General features: G+C 48.8%; 1 protein-coding gene across 1 annotated transcript in view; it reads right to left on the reverse strand.

Annotated features, from left to right (window-relative positions):
• Nucleotides 1-391: 391 nt before the first annotated feature.
• The window catches only part of rgs9b (regulator of G protein signaling 9b), a 90,092-nt gene continuing 74,326 nt past the window's right edge, over nt 392-16,157 (reverse strand). Inside the window, exons 18-19 of the mRNA XM_052032868.1 lie at nt 3,475-3,974; nt 392-548 (exon numbers count right to left, since the gene is read on the reverse strand). Of these exons, the coding sequence (XP_051888828.1) occupies nt 392-548; nt 3,475-3,974 (657 nt within the window). The remainder of the gene's footprint in view (nt 549-3,474; nt 3,975-16,157) is intronic.

Raw genomic sequence — 16,157 nt, forward strand, 5'->3', positions numbered from 1 at the left:
ACACTGCCTGACCTGCTGAGTATTTCCAGCACTTTCCATCTTATTACAGATTTCCAGAGTCTGCGGGTGTTTTTTTTGCTTTTCACTCTTCCTTTGAAGCTTAATTCTGCACAGCAATTGTTTTACTTCAATGACTAAAGCAGTGGCCTGGCAACCCTAGACAACCAAAATTAAGGAGCAGAAATTGCTCTATCAGGATGAATAAAACTGAGCACTTATAATTGTTAAACAAAGAGGAGAATGCAGGACAATGAATGACATCCCAATCCTGGCTGCTCCTCTGACAGTATCGGTCAATGAATCTGAAGAGCTCGGCCTTCTTACACACACATTAAGGCAACTCAAGCACTTGGGCACCTCAGAAGTCCAGAAGCTTCAAACCGAGTTCCGGTCACCCGGCTTTACTCTCCTTGACCACGTTCTCCCACGGACAAATAACCTCCTTCGTGGAGTCTCTTCTGCTGTGCTGACTGTCCTCATTGTCCTCCTCTGAGTCTATGGGATAAATTCTGCACTCAGATGGGACGTCGACTTTGATTTGGAAAAAGCTGAGGGAGCAGAAATCAGAGACAACAAACACTTGAGAACCTCAGAGTACCTTAAAGCTCAGTTGTGTCGGAGCCTTTCACTTATTAACCGTCTCCCCCTTGATTTCACTTTCTGCCTGTCTCTGTAAAGGCCAGTTCTTGCCAGGGAACGGGTTCAGGAGAACAAACCCTGTCCAGCAGCCACGCTGCACATTGAGCCAGAGTGTCAACACTGAGTCACCCCACTCACGTCCAATTACACTTCTTCCCTGTATAGACATCCCAACGCCGATTGTAACTGGTACCCACCCCACTTCCATATCCAGCTCATCCCAGCTTTATTACCTCATCACATACTGCAGGTTATCTCGCCACTGTTCTGTGAAGCTCAAATCCAATTATACACTGGAAAGTCTTGATGTATTTTGAAAGTATTGGTCATCATCCAAGACGGTGCTGGACTGTGGTGACTCTTTGCAAGCTGCCCCCAGCAGATCTAGCCATTTTATCTATGATAAAATTTTTCCACTCCTTTCTGTTATTGCTTTTTCCTTGAACTACCTCCATGTGCTTATGTTTTGAAGTAACCTGACTGGATGGCATATAAAACTAAGTTTCTCACTGTATCTCGGTACATGTGACAATAATAAAGTGCCGCACAGGAGACTGGTGGGTAAAATTAGGGCTCATGGAATTGGGGGGCGGGTATTAACATGGATAGAAAACTGGTTGGCGGATAGGAAACAAAGGGTAGGGGTGAATGGATGTTTCTCAGGACGGCAGGCCGTGACTAGTGGGGTGCCACAGGGCTCGGTGCTGGGACGGCAGCTGTTTACGATCTATGTTGATGATTTAGATGAAGGCATTGTGAATAACATTAGCAAGTTTGCTGATGATACAAAGTTGGGTGGCAGTGCGACATGTGTAGAGGAAGTTAGGAGAATTCAAGGTGATTTGGATAGGTTGGGTAAGTGGGCAGATACTTGGCAGATGAAGTTTAATGTGGATAAGTGTGAGGTTATCCACTTTGGGAGCAGGAACAGGAAGGCAGATTATTATCTGAATGGTGTAGAGTTAGGTAAGGGGGAAAATACAAAGGGATCTTGGAGTCCTTGTTCATCAGTCACTGAAAGTGAATGAGCAAGTGCAGCGGCAGTGATGAAGGCTAATGGAATGTTGGCTTGTATTACAAGGGGAATTGAGTACAAAAGCAAAGAGATTCTTTTGCATTTGTACAGGGCCCTGGTGAGACCACTCCTGGAGTATTGTGTACAGTTTTGGTCTCCAGGGTTAAGGAAGGATATCCTGGCTATAGAGGGCGTGCAGCGTAGGTTTACGAGGTTAATTCCGAGGATGTCGGGACTGTCTCATGCTGAGAGGTTGGAGAGACTGGGATTGTACACGCTGGAATTGAGAAGATTGAGAGGGGATCTGATTGAAACATACAGGATTATTAAGGGATTGGACAAGATAGAGACAGGAAATATGTTCCAGATGTTGGGTAAGTCCAGGACCAGGGGGCATGTTTTAAGAATTAAGGGCTAGGCCATTTAGGACAGAGGTGAGGAAAAACTTCTTCTCCCAGAGGGTTGTGAATTTGTGGAATGCATTGCCTCAGAGGGCAGTGGAGGCCAATTCTCTGGGCACTTTCAAGAAGGAGCTAGATAGGTTTCTTATAGATAGAGGAATCAAGGGATATGGGGACAAGGCAGGAACAGGATATTGATTGTTGAGGATCAGCCATGATCTCAAAATGGCGGTGCAGACTCGAAGGGCCGAATGGTCTACTTCTGCTCCTATTGTCTATTGTCTATAATAAAGCAATTCTAATTCCAATTCCAATCCTCGCACAAAGTGCAGCAGAAATTTGGAAACATCTCCCCCAAGAAGATTGTAAATTTGGTGCAACTCGAGCTTCCGAGACAGAGGCACAAGTGACCGGAGATGCTGGGATCTTCACAACAAAAGGAGCTTCTGGGGAACCCAATGCGTCAGGTAGGGTCTCGACCCAAGACGTCGACCGTCCCTTTGCCTCCACAGATGCTGCCTGACCTCCTGAGTTCCTCCAGCAGTTTGTTTCCTGTGAAGCTTTGAAAACTCAGGTCTGTACAGGGGAGAGGAGACAAGGTGGTACAGCAGTTAGTGCTGCTGCCTCATAGCTCCAGGGACGTGGGTTCGATCCCAACCTCCAGTACTGTCTGCATGGAGAACCACGTTCTCCTTACGACTGCGTGGGTTTCCCCTGGGTGCTCTGGGAAAATTCCCACATCCCAAAGATGTGCAGGTTGGTTAGCGGGATCCTGTAAATTGCTCCTTAGTGTAGGTTAGTAGGGGATGTTGCTGAGGAAGAGGTGGTGTGGGGATATGGGGAGGGGAAATGGAACTATGGAATTGTTCTCTTGGGAGCTGGCATCAACCAGATGGATCAAAAGGCCTTCTTCTGTGATGTTCATGATATTTTTATTAGGAAAATATTACTGGAGAATGGAAGAAAGACAGGTACATGAGTCTAAGATATATATCAGCCATGGTCTCACTGAATGAAGGATAGGCTGGAGGGAAGACTAACTCAGGCACGGTAGTGTAGCGGTTAGCGTAACACTTTACAGTGCCAGCGACCCGCTGTCTGTAAGGAGTTTGTACGTTCTCCCCATGTGTCTGCGTGGGTTTCCTCCGGGTGTTCTGGTTTCCTCCCACATTCCAAAGACGTACGGGTTAGGAAGTTGTGGGCATGCTATGTTGGCGCCAGAAGCGTGGCGACACTTGCAGGCTGCCCCCAGAACACTCTATGCAAAAGATGCATTTCACTGTGTTTCGATTTACATGTGACTAATGAAGATACCTCATCTTATCTTATTCTGCATCCAAAAATGCCTCAAGGTATTAACATTAATCGCTCTCTAAACTAAACTGCTAAACAGTGGATAAAGGAAAAGAGGTTACTTACTTGGACACTCGCCTTGGCTTTAGCTGTGACTGTTTCTCGTCACCATTTAAGGGTTGGATCTTTCCATTACTCAGTGAGATGCACCTTGGCGACAGGGTGGCAAAAACTGGTGAGTTCGTGCAGCCCCGCTTCAGAAACCGGCTGAAGGACAACGCCATCTTGGATTTCGGAGAAGGTTTGGTCTCCATGGGTGCAGGTCTCTGGTTACAGCTGTCGGGTTTGGACCCAGGGGACAACTCTGTGCTTACAGCAGCCGAGGACAACTGATTGGGAGCAGCATTATTTGGCTCCCACCTTCCATCCAGTGCTGGGTTGGTGTCTAAGGCTGCGCTGATGGGCGAGGAGCAGATGGCACTGTTTGGTAATGGAACATATCTGGGGGAGTAGAAGGAAAGGTCGCCGTTGCCCGGATCAGATGAGGAAGGGCTTGGGAAACACGGTGAGTTACATAATCCTGTGTACACCGTCAGGTTGGGAACAGGAGCAGTGAACCTACATATCTATAGAAAAATAAAGAAAAGAGAGTTAATGCGAGAGGAGAACAAAGACCAGTCAAAACCACACAAATACGGAACATCGGCAACTTGAAGGTAGTGTGTTTTGATGATAAAACCATTTCAATGTTGCAGCGTCATGGGATTCAAGAGGAGAACGTCCCCACCGTGTGGAGTCACTCCCAGTACACACGAGATGCTCAGGGGACATAGTTTGAAGATTGGGGTTCTACGTCCTACTCAAACAACAAAGTTCAAAGTCAAAGTCGAGTTTATTGTCACATGCACAAGTCCATGTGTGCACAGGTGCAATGAAAAACTTACTTGCAGCAGCATCACAGGCACATAGCATCAGATAAGCAGCATTCGCAAGAAAAACTTAAATATAAAGCGTACACCACAGGAATCAGCCAATCCACCAATGTCGATGTGGCTGCACAGCACGGGGTAATCGGGACATATCTGGGGGGGTTGATAAAGAGGTAATGTTCACGTTAACCTAACTCCCAATTGTTTGGTGAGCTGACCTGACCTTCTGCACCAAAAGGACCCAAAGCTGAACTCCTGCCTGGGTCAATCGCTGGTCTCAGCCAAGACAGAAACCTGCTGAAACAATTAGATTCAGCCTTGGAGGAGGGTTACAGCCGCCAGCTACTGGTGGAAGTGTGTCACACTGGATCTTGTAGTCTCCCGCCGTGACTTCTGCTGATGCTCCTTGCAGTCCCAGAGAACTAACGTAAATGGCCCAGTAACTATTTACCCCACCACAGGGGTCTCCCTGAAGAGAGAGCAAATTTGGAATGTACATGTCAAAGAGTACCAGATATAACTTGGCCATCTCTGCCTCTGCAATAGGAAAATATGTTCCCGATCCCCAACTGTAAGACTCGGGCAGGGATAAAGAACTGATCCATTCCTGCTTTCCGCAGGGACCACTCTCTCCATGACTCCCAGGTCCGCCCATCCGTCCCACCCTCCCCTCCCCATCCCGCGGCACTCTCCCCTGCAACCGTCCGAGGTACAATGCCTGTCCCTGCACCTCCTCCCTCACCACCATCCAGGGACCTAAACAACCCTTCCAGGTGAGGCAGAGATTCACGTGCACCTCCTCCAACCTCGTCTACTGCATTCGGAGCCCCCGGTGTGGCCTCCTCTGCATCAGCGAGACCAAACATAGACCGGGCGACTGTTTCGCAGAGCACCCGCTCTCTGTCCGTAACAGGCATCCCGAGCTCCCAGGTGTATGTGACCTCAGCTCCCACCCCGACCTGTCTGACCCCGGCCTCCTCCACTGCCAGGGTGAGGCCCGACGCAAACTAGAGGAACAGCCCCTCGTACTCCCCGTGGCCAGTCTGCAGCCCAATGGTTTGAACATTGAATTCTCCATTTCCAGATAAACCCTGTGGTCCTTTCCCTCTCCTTCAGATCCATCTCACCTCCCAACCTTTTTCCAAACCTCCCCCCCACCACCATCACCCATTTTCGCCTCCCCCCAACCTGGTTACATCTGCCTATCACCCACACACTTAACCTACTGGGTCTCCAATCCCCTCCCTCAGCTGCTCCCATTTTATCACCTTCATTGCATCAGGTTCCAGCACCTGCAGCCTCCTTCTGCCCTCACATCTCACCTTCCACCTCCGCCCTTCCCTCCCCCTTCCCCCCCCACCCCCGGCTCCACCTGTCCCCTTTTGCTCTCTCTCCTTATCTGCTTCTACCTCTTGCCCACCAGCCGCTGTCTCCTGACTCCACCCCTCCTTCCCCACCCGGCTCCATTTGCCCATCACCTCCCTCGTCGCCTGGTCCCACCGGTTGGCCACCGTCCAGTTTTATATTCTATGTTCTTCCCCGTTACTTTCTTTTTCATTTAGTGCCAATTCCTAATCCTTATGCTTGTTACCGTTCTTTGCATCTTTTAAGCCTCTTTTGTCGATCTGATACCACTCTTCAGTTAGCCATGGATGGATCACTTTTCTTTGGAGTTTTTATTTCATGATGGAACTCTGAAATATTTGTTTTAATATCTGCCATTGCTTATCTGTCATCATAGATTTTATCTAATTTCCCTATCTACAATAGCCAACCTTATCATTTATTTAAAATTATTGCTGTAATTTCAGATTTCGGTTTGTCGGGGCACCAGCTCTTGATGTGGGTTTATTTGGAATTAATAAAAACTGCTGATGTAGGAAATCTGAAACAAAAACAGAAAATGCTAGAAACATTCAGCAGGTCAAGCAGCATCCACGGAGTCATGGCCGGATCAGCCATGATCTTATTGAATGGCGGAGCAGGCTCGACGGGCCAGATGGCCTCCTCCTGCTCCTATTTCTTATGTTCTTATGAGCCCCTGTCTCCCGCCCTCCCTCCCACTTCTATATACTATCTCCCCTCTTCACTCTCAGGCCTGATGCAGGGTCCCAACCCGAAACGTAAACCACCTCTCTGCCTACACGGATGCTGCCTGACCCACTGAGTACCTCCTGCAGTTTGTTTATTGCTGCAGATGAATTGTTACTTGGCTGATGTACTCAAGCGATTCTCACCAAGGAGTTGGCGTCTTCAGTGGGGGGGGGCGGGGGGGGGAAGGGGTGGAAACAAAAAAATCGTCAGACTCAGACCCCTACTCCCCATTGGTCCTGCAGTCCAAGTTGTGTCAATTGAAGAGAATGGTAGGGCTCTGAGGTGTGTGGTAGAACAGGGGAACCTGAGAATACAGATCCATAGTTCCTTGAATGTGGCGTCACAGTTAGATAGGGTTGTAAAGAGTGCTTTTGGCACATTGGCCTTCATAAATCAGTGCATTGAGTACAAGAGTTGGGACGCTGAAGTTGTACAAGACGTTGGTGAGGTTGAACTTAGAGTATTGTGTGCAGTTCTGGTCACCTACCTACCTACAGGAGAGATATCAATAAGCTTGAAAGAGGGCAGAGAAAATTTACACGGATGTTGTCGGGACTTGAGGACCTGAGTTACAGGGAAAGGTTGAATAGGTTAGGACTTTATTCCCTGGAGCGCAGGAGAATGAGGGTAGATCATATAGAGGTATACAAAATTATGAGGGGTATAGATAGGTTGAATGCATGCAGGCTTTTTCCCCCTCGGGTTGGGTGAGGCTAGAACTAGAGGACATAGGTTTAGGGTGAAAGGTGAAATATTTAAGGGGAATCTGAGGGGGAACTTCTTCACTCAGAGGGTGGTGCGAGTGTGGAACGAGCTGCCAGCGGAAGTGGTGGATGCGGGTTCAAATGTAACATTCAAGAGAGGTTTGGATAGTTGCATGGACGGGAGGGGTTTGGAGGGATATGGTCTGGGTGAGGTAGATGGGACTAGGCAGAAGATCAGGTCGGCATGGACTAGATGGGCCGAAAGGCCTGTTTCCGTGTTGTAGAGCTCTATGACTCCAAGAGACCCTTTAGTTATTGGTAGCGGTTTGCGTTTGGACTTATTTCTTCCAAAATTACCGGCACACCAATAGATTCCTCCCTCAAAGTCACATCTTCAGAAGGCAGCAGTATTTCTAAGCTGAGAAGCTTCAACTTCAAATAACTCGGCTAAGTTAACTTTGAAGTTTCTTTGTACTGATTTACATTTATGGGGTTAATTTGCCAAAAGCTGTTAATCCTTAACCCTTTAACAACCAGGGAAGAACTGGCAGAGCACTTTTCCTGTTTTACACTCACATTCCATTTTGTTTCACTGCCTGCTCCCTCCAGTGAGTGTTACAGGTCCCGACGGGGAGAAGGATCATCTTCCAGCCACTGATGAAGGTGATCTGGACACCATTCCAATGGATCGCACACTCTTAATGTTCATGGGATTAATAAGCAAATTAAATACAGACCACAGTTTAGCTGCTGTTGACGACGATCTTACCAAGAATAGGTCACTTCTCTTATCTTTCTTGGAGATTTAATGCACAAGTGCTCATTGCTACCTGTCACCATGGCAACTTGCTTATTACAACACAGAAGACAGCATTCAGTCCATTGGCTCCTAGCAGGGAAATCATATCTTCATACTTCCCTGTAGCTCTTAAACTTATTCCCCTTCACCTGTCCCTTAACTCCCCATTGGTTCCTTTGCCACTTACCTACACCAGCGGTCATTTATAATGGCCAATTAGACTAGGTTTTCTAAAGCTGGAGCAAGCCTCCCTCCTTCTGTGTTCAGTGCCCCGACTAGTGAGGGCCCGTACCCCAGTTGCCACTCTGCGTTAACCCTTTCAAGGATCTATGAACTTGTACTCCAAGGTCCCTCTGTTCCGCCATACACCTCAAGACCCAACCACCTATGTCGTGGCCTCATTGGTACTTCCAAAACACATCACCTCATATATATCCAGACTCCCAGCTGGCATTCTTCAGCCCATTTCACCAATGCATCACTGTCTCTCTGCAGTCTAAGAATGCCTTCCACCCTGTCAACAATTCTGCCAGTCTTTCTGTCATCTGCAAACTTACCGAGCTTGCCTCCCGTATCCACATCCAAGTTATTCACATATATTGCACACAGCAAGGGTCCCAGCACCAGTAATCGCAGGCATCCAATCGGGAAAACAACCCCCTACTATCACCCTCTGTCTCCTATTGCCAAGCTAGTTTGCCAACTTGCCCTGGATCCAATGGGCCTAACCTTTGGAACCAGCCTCCCATGTGGGAGCTTGTCAAAGGCTTCACTAAATCACATCTACTGCCCTGCCTACATTGATACACTTTGTTACCTCTTCAAAGAACTTAGTTGAATTGGTCTGACAGGATCTGCCCTTGGCAAAGCCATGTTGCCTGTCTCTGATTGATCCCTGCCTTTCCAAGTGATCATTAATCCTTTTCTTCAGAATTTTTTCCAGTATCTTCTCTCCCACTGATGTTAGACTCACAAGTCTGTGGTTACCAGGTTTTTCCTTGCTGCCTTACGTGAAAAGGGAGACCGCGTTTGCCGTCCTCCAGTCGTCTGGTGTCTAGTGAAGATTTAAAAAACTCAGCCAGAGCCTCAGCAATCTCTTCCCTTTGCCTCCCATAGCAGCCTGGGATAAATCCCATCCGTTGCAGGGGATTTATCCACCTGTAATCCCGTTAAGGCATCAAATACCATCTCTTCACTTACGGAGACCTGCACTGGACTTTTATCTTCCCATTCCCTGGATCCTCCAACCACAAAATCCATGTCCTTTTTTCACCTAGACTCTAGCATCTGCTCTCCTTTGTTTCTCTTTCTTTGTGAGTCCCAATGAAATGAATTCCTTTAGGACCTCCCCTTCTGGCTCCATGCACAGATTGCCCCTGTTGACCCCTAATAGGCCCTACTTTTCCCCTAGTTATTCTTTTGCCCTTAATATACTTATAGAATGCCTTTGGATTTAACAATCCTGTCTGCTAGTGATTTCTCATGACCCTTCTCTGCTTTCCTAATTTCCTTTTTAAGCACTTCCCTACACTTTTTATACTCCAGAAGTGCCTTCTCCGTCATTAGTTCCCCACACCTGTCATATGCTTCCTTCTTTTCCTCTTTATCCAACTCTCAATATCCCTCGACATCCACGGTTCCCTTATAGTTGTTACCCCTGACCTTTATCCTTATGGGAACAGGTTGGCCTTGAAATCTTGCCATTTCTCTTTCGAATACTTCCCACTGTGCAGATGTGGACTTACCTGCAAGTAGATGCTCCCAATCTACCTTCTGCTGGGTCCTCCCTTATGTTCATGAAACTGGGCTTCCTCCAACTTGAGACCTGGCCCATCCCTATCCCTTCCCATAACCACTTTAAAATATACAGAGTTACGGTCACTGTCTCCAAAATATTCCTCCACTGACACTCCTTCCACTTGACCAGCTACATCCCCCAAGGTCCAGTAACACTCCTTCCCTTGTTGGTCTGTCTACAGACTGTCAAAAAGCTCTCCTGTACACACCTCAAATATTCTGTCCCCTCTGAGCCTTTAACACTCAGGCAATCCCAATTAATGTTCAGGAAATTGAAGTCTCCCCCCCCCCCCCCCCCCCCGGTATGATCACCCTATTTTTATTTGAGAATTAGAGGGAGAATTCCTCTAATTTTTATTCGAGGGAATCTCCTCCGCCAGAGAATGGAGGGTATTCATTCACGCACTGCCTGAAAGGGGGGGGGGGGGGACAGAAACCATTATCACGTTTAGAAGTAGATGGATACCAGAGGAGATGAGATGTGCAGGGCTGTGGGTCCAGTGGGAAATGGGCTTAGACTGGGGAGGTGTTTGTTGGCTGGGACACACAGTGGGATGGATGACCTGCAAATTTCCTGTCATTTCAAGGAGCGTTTTCTTTGGGAGAGAAGTTAACGAGAAGTGGACCCAGAGGTGGGGAGGTCGAGAGGGGGTCAGGGTTGTGGGTTCAGGAGGGAGGACACATGGCAACATTTTGGTCTCCGAGGTTGGTCGTTCACGTGAGCAAGTTGCAAAGCTTTTGCTTCCTTCACCACGGGGAGACGTTCAGAGACGGCGGGTAACACAGTTGGTTGAGACGGCTGGTAGAGCCACTGCCTCACAGCTTCAAGGACCTGGGTTCGATCCTGACCTCCGCCACTGTGTGGAGTTTGCATGTTCTCCCTGTGACCGCGTGGGTTTTCTCCAGTTTCCTCCCACATCCCAAAAGCGTGCAGGTTGGTAGGGTAATTGGCTGCTGTAAATTGCCCCTGGTGTGTAGGTGGGTGGTGGAATCTGGGGGAGGGTTGATGGGGACATCAGAGAGAATAGGTCATAGGGAAATGAGTGAGGGAATGGGATTGCTCTGAGAGCCAGCATGGAAACAATGGGCCAAATGGCCTCCTCAGATATAATGAAAAGGGAAAAGTGCTTCAGGGTTTCTTTAGAATTTCCTGATTAAGATGTTTGTGGAAAATAATGTTTGCAGAATTTACTTCTTGGCTTCCAAGAGGAAGTTAGACGTAGCTCCAGGTGACACCCCATCTCACCCCACCCACAAAGTTCCTCAGCAACCGTCGGGGAGGGACAGCACTGGGACACAACTGTGTCTCCCACCCGTCTGTCACAGAGCGGCACCGACATAGTGCAGGAGCCCCAAGAACAGGGCAGGGGGCGATGGAAATCAGCGTGAAAGTGGAGACTCTGTGGGGCGGGGGCAGGGTTGAGGGAGGTGGAAAATGGACCAAAAGGATGGAAGACCTTGTGTTGAAAGGTTGAGGCGGTGGGTGGGATGGTCCAACCACAGTTCCCAAGGCGATCGAGCTAGCAACACGTTGTTCAAGCCCCAGTCACAAGCTGCGTCTGGAGTGGGAGCTCTGCTGCAGAACACGTCACTGAGACGCCTGACGTTAGACGCTGTGCTAATGGCAGGGTGCGTGCAGGGAGCCAGATGTGACGTGCATGCCTTAGGCTTATCACCCGTTCAAAGTACAGACACTGGATGAGTTTACTGATGACGGCGGCTTGATGCGTGAAGGATGCGGTTGAAAACAAGGAGTTGTACACTGCAACACAGAGCACCAAATCTGGGATCTCCCAGAGCTTGGCGCGAGAGGCAAACATAAACCAGATGCAACAGAAAGACACAAAGCGGATGTGCGATGATTGACACTACTTTATTCGTTAAATGAACGTGAGCTGGAGTGTGCAACCGAAAGTCCACAGGAGCTCTGGTGTGTGGAATTTAGATCTTAAAATACAAACACTGTACAGTTTGTATGATGGAGATGCAACGATGGATGTGTCCCAATCACACGCTATGTTACACCAGAACTGGGTCAGTGTTAGGAGATGGTTACTTTCCCAGAGGACATCAGAACAGGCTGTGTGCAGGTCTGGGGGAGATCCATCTCATGGCTGCGGTGTGCATTACTGCTAATATTGGGTAGCTGGCTGGTCCTTTGGAAAGTCTGAGCTGGGAGAGGAAGTGCCCAGAGCCAAGCGGTGATTCTCCCTCAGCAACCCCCAGCCCCCACCCCACCACCCCTACCCCCACGGTAATGGAGCCACAGCCCTCACCCCACTGACGAGGGGCTCAGTTACATCTCACGGCTACCTGTCACCAGCAGACTCGTGGAAAACAAGATGCACCATTTTAAAGCTACTGGAGCTCAATATCAGTGCTCACAACAACTTCTCTAAACTTTATAAATAACAACTGCAAAAGTCAGAGCACACTTCAACACTGGACAGTGCAGATGGACTGCTTGAGCCTGCTTCTGCAGGTTGTTCCTGAATCCACACATTACTCCACTGTAACAGGCTCTAGACACCGAGCCCTGCTGCCTGTGCATGATGTATAATTCCCTAACTACCTGTGTATCACATCATAGTTACCTCCCTAACTACCTGCGTATCACATTAGTTACCTACCTGTGTATCACATCATAGTTACCTCCCTACCTGTGTATCACATCAGTTACCTAACTACCTGTGTATCACATCATAGTTACCTCCCTAACTACCTGTGTATCACATCATAGTTACCTCCCTAACTACCTGTGTATCACATGATAGTTACCTAACTACCTGTGTATCACATCATAGTTACCTAACTACCTGTGTATCACATCATAGTTACCTCTCTAACTACCTGTGTATCACATCATAGTTACCTCCCTAACTACCTGTGTATCACATCATAGTTACCTCCCTAACTACCTGTGTATCACATCATAGTTACCTCTCTAACTACCTGTGTATCACATGATAGTTACCTCTCTAACTACCTGTGTATCACATCATAGTTACCTCCCTAACTACCTGTGTATCACATGATAGTTACCTCTCTAACTACCTGTGTATCACATCATAGTTACCTCCCTAACTACCTGTGTATCACATGATAGTTACCTCCCTAACTACCTGTGTATCACATTATAAACAGCTCCAGGATCCCCGTGACCATTTTATACACAGCCCTCTCACCACCTGAGCATCACCTTATAGTTAGCCTCCGAAAGACTTGTGCGTCACCTTATAAACAGCTCCCCAACTACCTGTGTGTCACTTTATATACAACTCCCTAATTGTGTGTAGCCATACACAGCTTCCTAGTTACCTGCGTAATATACAGTTCTCTAATTACCATGTGTCACTATATATAGCTCACTATGTCTGTCACCTTATACATAGCTCACAACTACCTGTGTCATCTTGTACATAGCTACCAATGTGTCACATTACATACAACTCCACGACTACCCGTATATCATACAATACACCCTCTCTATTACCCGCATATGATCTTATTCATAGTTCCACATATGGCCTACGTGTTTTCTAACTTGTGTACAGCTCATTCCTATTCGCATGTTTGCCTGTGTAGCTTGCTAGGCCCACCTAAGGTTTGGTTCTCACTTCAGTAAATGTTTCCTTGATGGTCATGGACACTGAAGTCTATAATGTGTGTGGAAATTCTACGCATCTTGCAAGTCTCTCTCAGACCACACAATGGAAACACCACCGGGCCAAGTACCTCTGACAGATGGAAATTCCAAGGCCAGCCCCACACAGCAGCAGTGAGCAGAAGGAACCAAACTCATGCAAACTGAGACAGTTTAAAGGGGTGAGTAAGGGTGGCCACTTGAGCACAGCCACTCTCCAAGGGAAACTACTCACGATAACAAAACTCACTGAAATTCTTCTCCAAACCTTCACTGCCGCACAGATGATTCGAACACCCCATCCGACACAAATCATCTCAATCTCCAGCGCCCCAGAGGTTGTATTCGAGACTTGTAGTCATCCGTGACATCTTAGCGACACCACAGATTGTATCCACAGATCCATGGACTACCATCCTGAGTCTGTTGGAAAGGCGGCTGTGGAGAGTCCTCCTTCCAACAGTGATCTGACAGTATCCTTCCTCACTTCCAAAACATTCTGAGGTTGTCCTGGCAGAAAGTTGGTATCTCAGTGTCAAAAGAACCTGACTCTGCCATCACACATTTAATGCTCCTAATGTGCAATCGACCTTTCACACAAACAGAAGCCACTTCTGCTGAGATCTGGAGCCAGACCTCCCTCCGACCGGGAATGGGATTCGTCGGTTCCTACTTTAAGTTGTATTTCTACCTTCCTCAACCTGACTCTTGTGCTCCTTTGGTTTGTTAAGCCCAAGCCAGCAACCCAGCTCAGTGACATGACCAGCTGAACTCTCGGGATCAATACTCTCCCATCCTGAAGACACCAACAGCATTTACCACCTACACCAAAACATTCCCAACTCCCAACAGAATTAGGAGGAAATTCACGGAAGGGTTTGACCGATCGATCTTTGTAACCAGTCTTCACAACATGGTTGCATCTTGTCAGAAGGTTTGGAGAGATCAGTTAGCCTGCCCACCGAATTACATCCAGAACTTTTTGCATAGTTCTCTGTCCTCTTACTCATTCGATGTAAGTGCAATAGTTGTTTTTTTATTCTATAAAACATGTAGAATTCCCTTTCTATTCCTTTTTTTCTTTTGCCCTATGTCTGGTGCTGACAAACTCAGCCTCCGGTCACTCCCCTTACCCACCCTAGGGCACTGGCAGCCAAGTGGTTGTTACCGGGTCGAGTTCCAGAAACCTGGGCGTACGATCCAATGACATGAGTCCAAACCTCTGGCCCCTCAGCTGGGACTTTAAACTCAGTCAATGAAATAAATCCAGAGCTTACCATCCATGAAACTGGAGTGTTGCCTGCTTTAAAACAAAATCTGTTCCGTTAACGTCCTTTATGGAAGGACAGTTGTGGTCGATTCATGGTCTTAACTCTCTATGAAACGGCCTCTCTGCTGGAGATGGATGGTAAACATTGGGCCGGCCCCACCTCCCGTGAGGAGACAGTCCGCACACATCAACCCCCACCCCAAGTCTGTCAAAGGAAGAAGATGAGCGGAGTGGATGCCGGGGCCCAGAGACTGCAGCCTGCTGGGTCACTAAAGCTGTGAAAACGAGAGGGGACAAACCCAGGATTTGGGCAGCAGCTTCAGCTTTTACCTCTGATCATTGGAGCTTTCAACTTGCATAGACGTCGTACAGTTTTAGGGGGTTCATTATACCTGGGACCCCGAGGGAAGCCAAGAAACCTGGGGGCAAAGGTGGGGGTTGGTGGAGGGGAGGGTTGTGCAGGATGGTATGGGGGCTTGGTGTGTGAGGGGAGAGGGGTGTGTGGGGTACAGGAGAGTTTTGGGTTGGGAGTTGCTGGGGCTTTTGGTCCCATCGGTCTAAACATGGTGCGTCGGTGAATCCGGCACCTCTGGGTGCTTGGATAATTGGGTCCTCGTGCATCAGGGACCTGAGGGGCAACCTCTTCACGCAGAGGGTGGTGGGTATATGGAACGAGCTGCCAGAGGAAGTGGTTGAGGCAGGTACAGTAACATGTAAATGGATAGGAAAGGTTTAGAGGGATATGGGCCAAACACGGGCAGATGGGACATCTTGGTCAGCATGGACCAGTTGGGCCGAAGAGCCTGTTTCCGTGCCATATGACTCTAACTGCTGTCTGTGCCCCTCCCCTTCATGGGGAATGTGCCTCCCGGAGGGGTATGGATTGAGGGGCTGGAGGCGAGAGGCCGAGGGCAGGGGTCAGATCTCCTGGCGCCCACAGAAGGCTCAGCGGGTTATCTTGCCCCCTGCATTGGAAGACATCAACTTGCAAAGACATCGTATAGTTTTGGGGGGGGGGGGGGGGTCTTCATACCTGGGACCCTGAGGGAAGCCAAGAAACCTGGGGGCAAAGGTGGGGGTGAAATCTCCAGGTGAAAGCAGCCCCTGGTCTTTCCTGGCCAGCGTGTGCACAGGAGGGAGGGAAGCGGCTGAAGGAGAAGGAGCTCATGGGAAGGGCTGGAAATGGGGGTGTTGAGGGACTGGACGGAGGGGGGTGGGATCAAGAGGGAAGTGGTGACTCGGGGACAGGAGCTGGAGGGTTGGGACTGGCTGGGATGGAGGGAAATGGGTAGGAGCTGGAGGGAGGGGCTGGAGATGTCAGGGCAGGAGAGGGGGTGGAGATGAGGAGGTGGGAAGCGACTCTGGAGCGAGGGGTTAGACGGGTGACTTGGGGGGGTGGAAGGGCTGAAGGGCAGGGCTCAGGAGGCAAGGCTCAGAGGGGTCAGAGACAGGTGGCACAGCTCAGCCCAGCCAATGCAGGGGCAGGGCCAGTTCGCTCATCGTTCCCTCACACTTTGATCTTCTACGGAGGTGTTGACGGCCAATGGCTGTGCTCGACGGCAGGGGAAGGTCC

The sequence above is a fragment of the Pristis pectinata genome, chromosome 18 (assembly GCF_009764475.1).
Source record: "Pristis pectinata isolate sPriPec2 chromosome 18, sPriPec2.1.pri, whole genome shotgun sequence".
Classification (NCBI taxonomy): Eukaryota; Metazoa; Chordata; class Chondrichthyes; order Rhinopristiformes; family Pristidae; genus Pristis; species Pristis pectinata.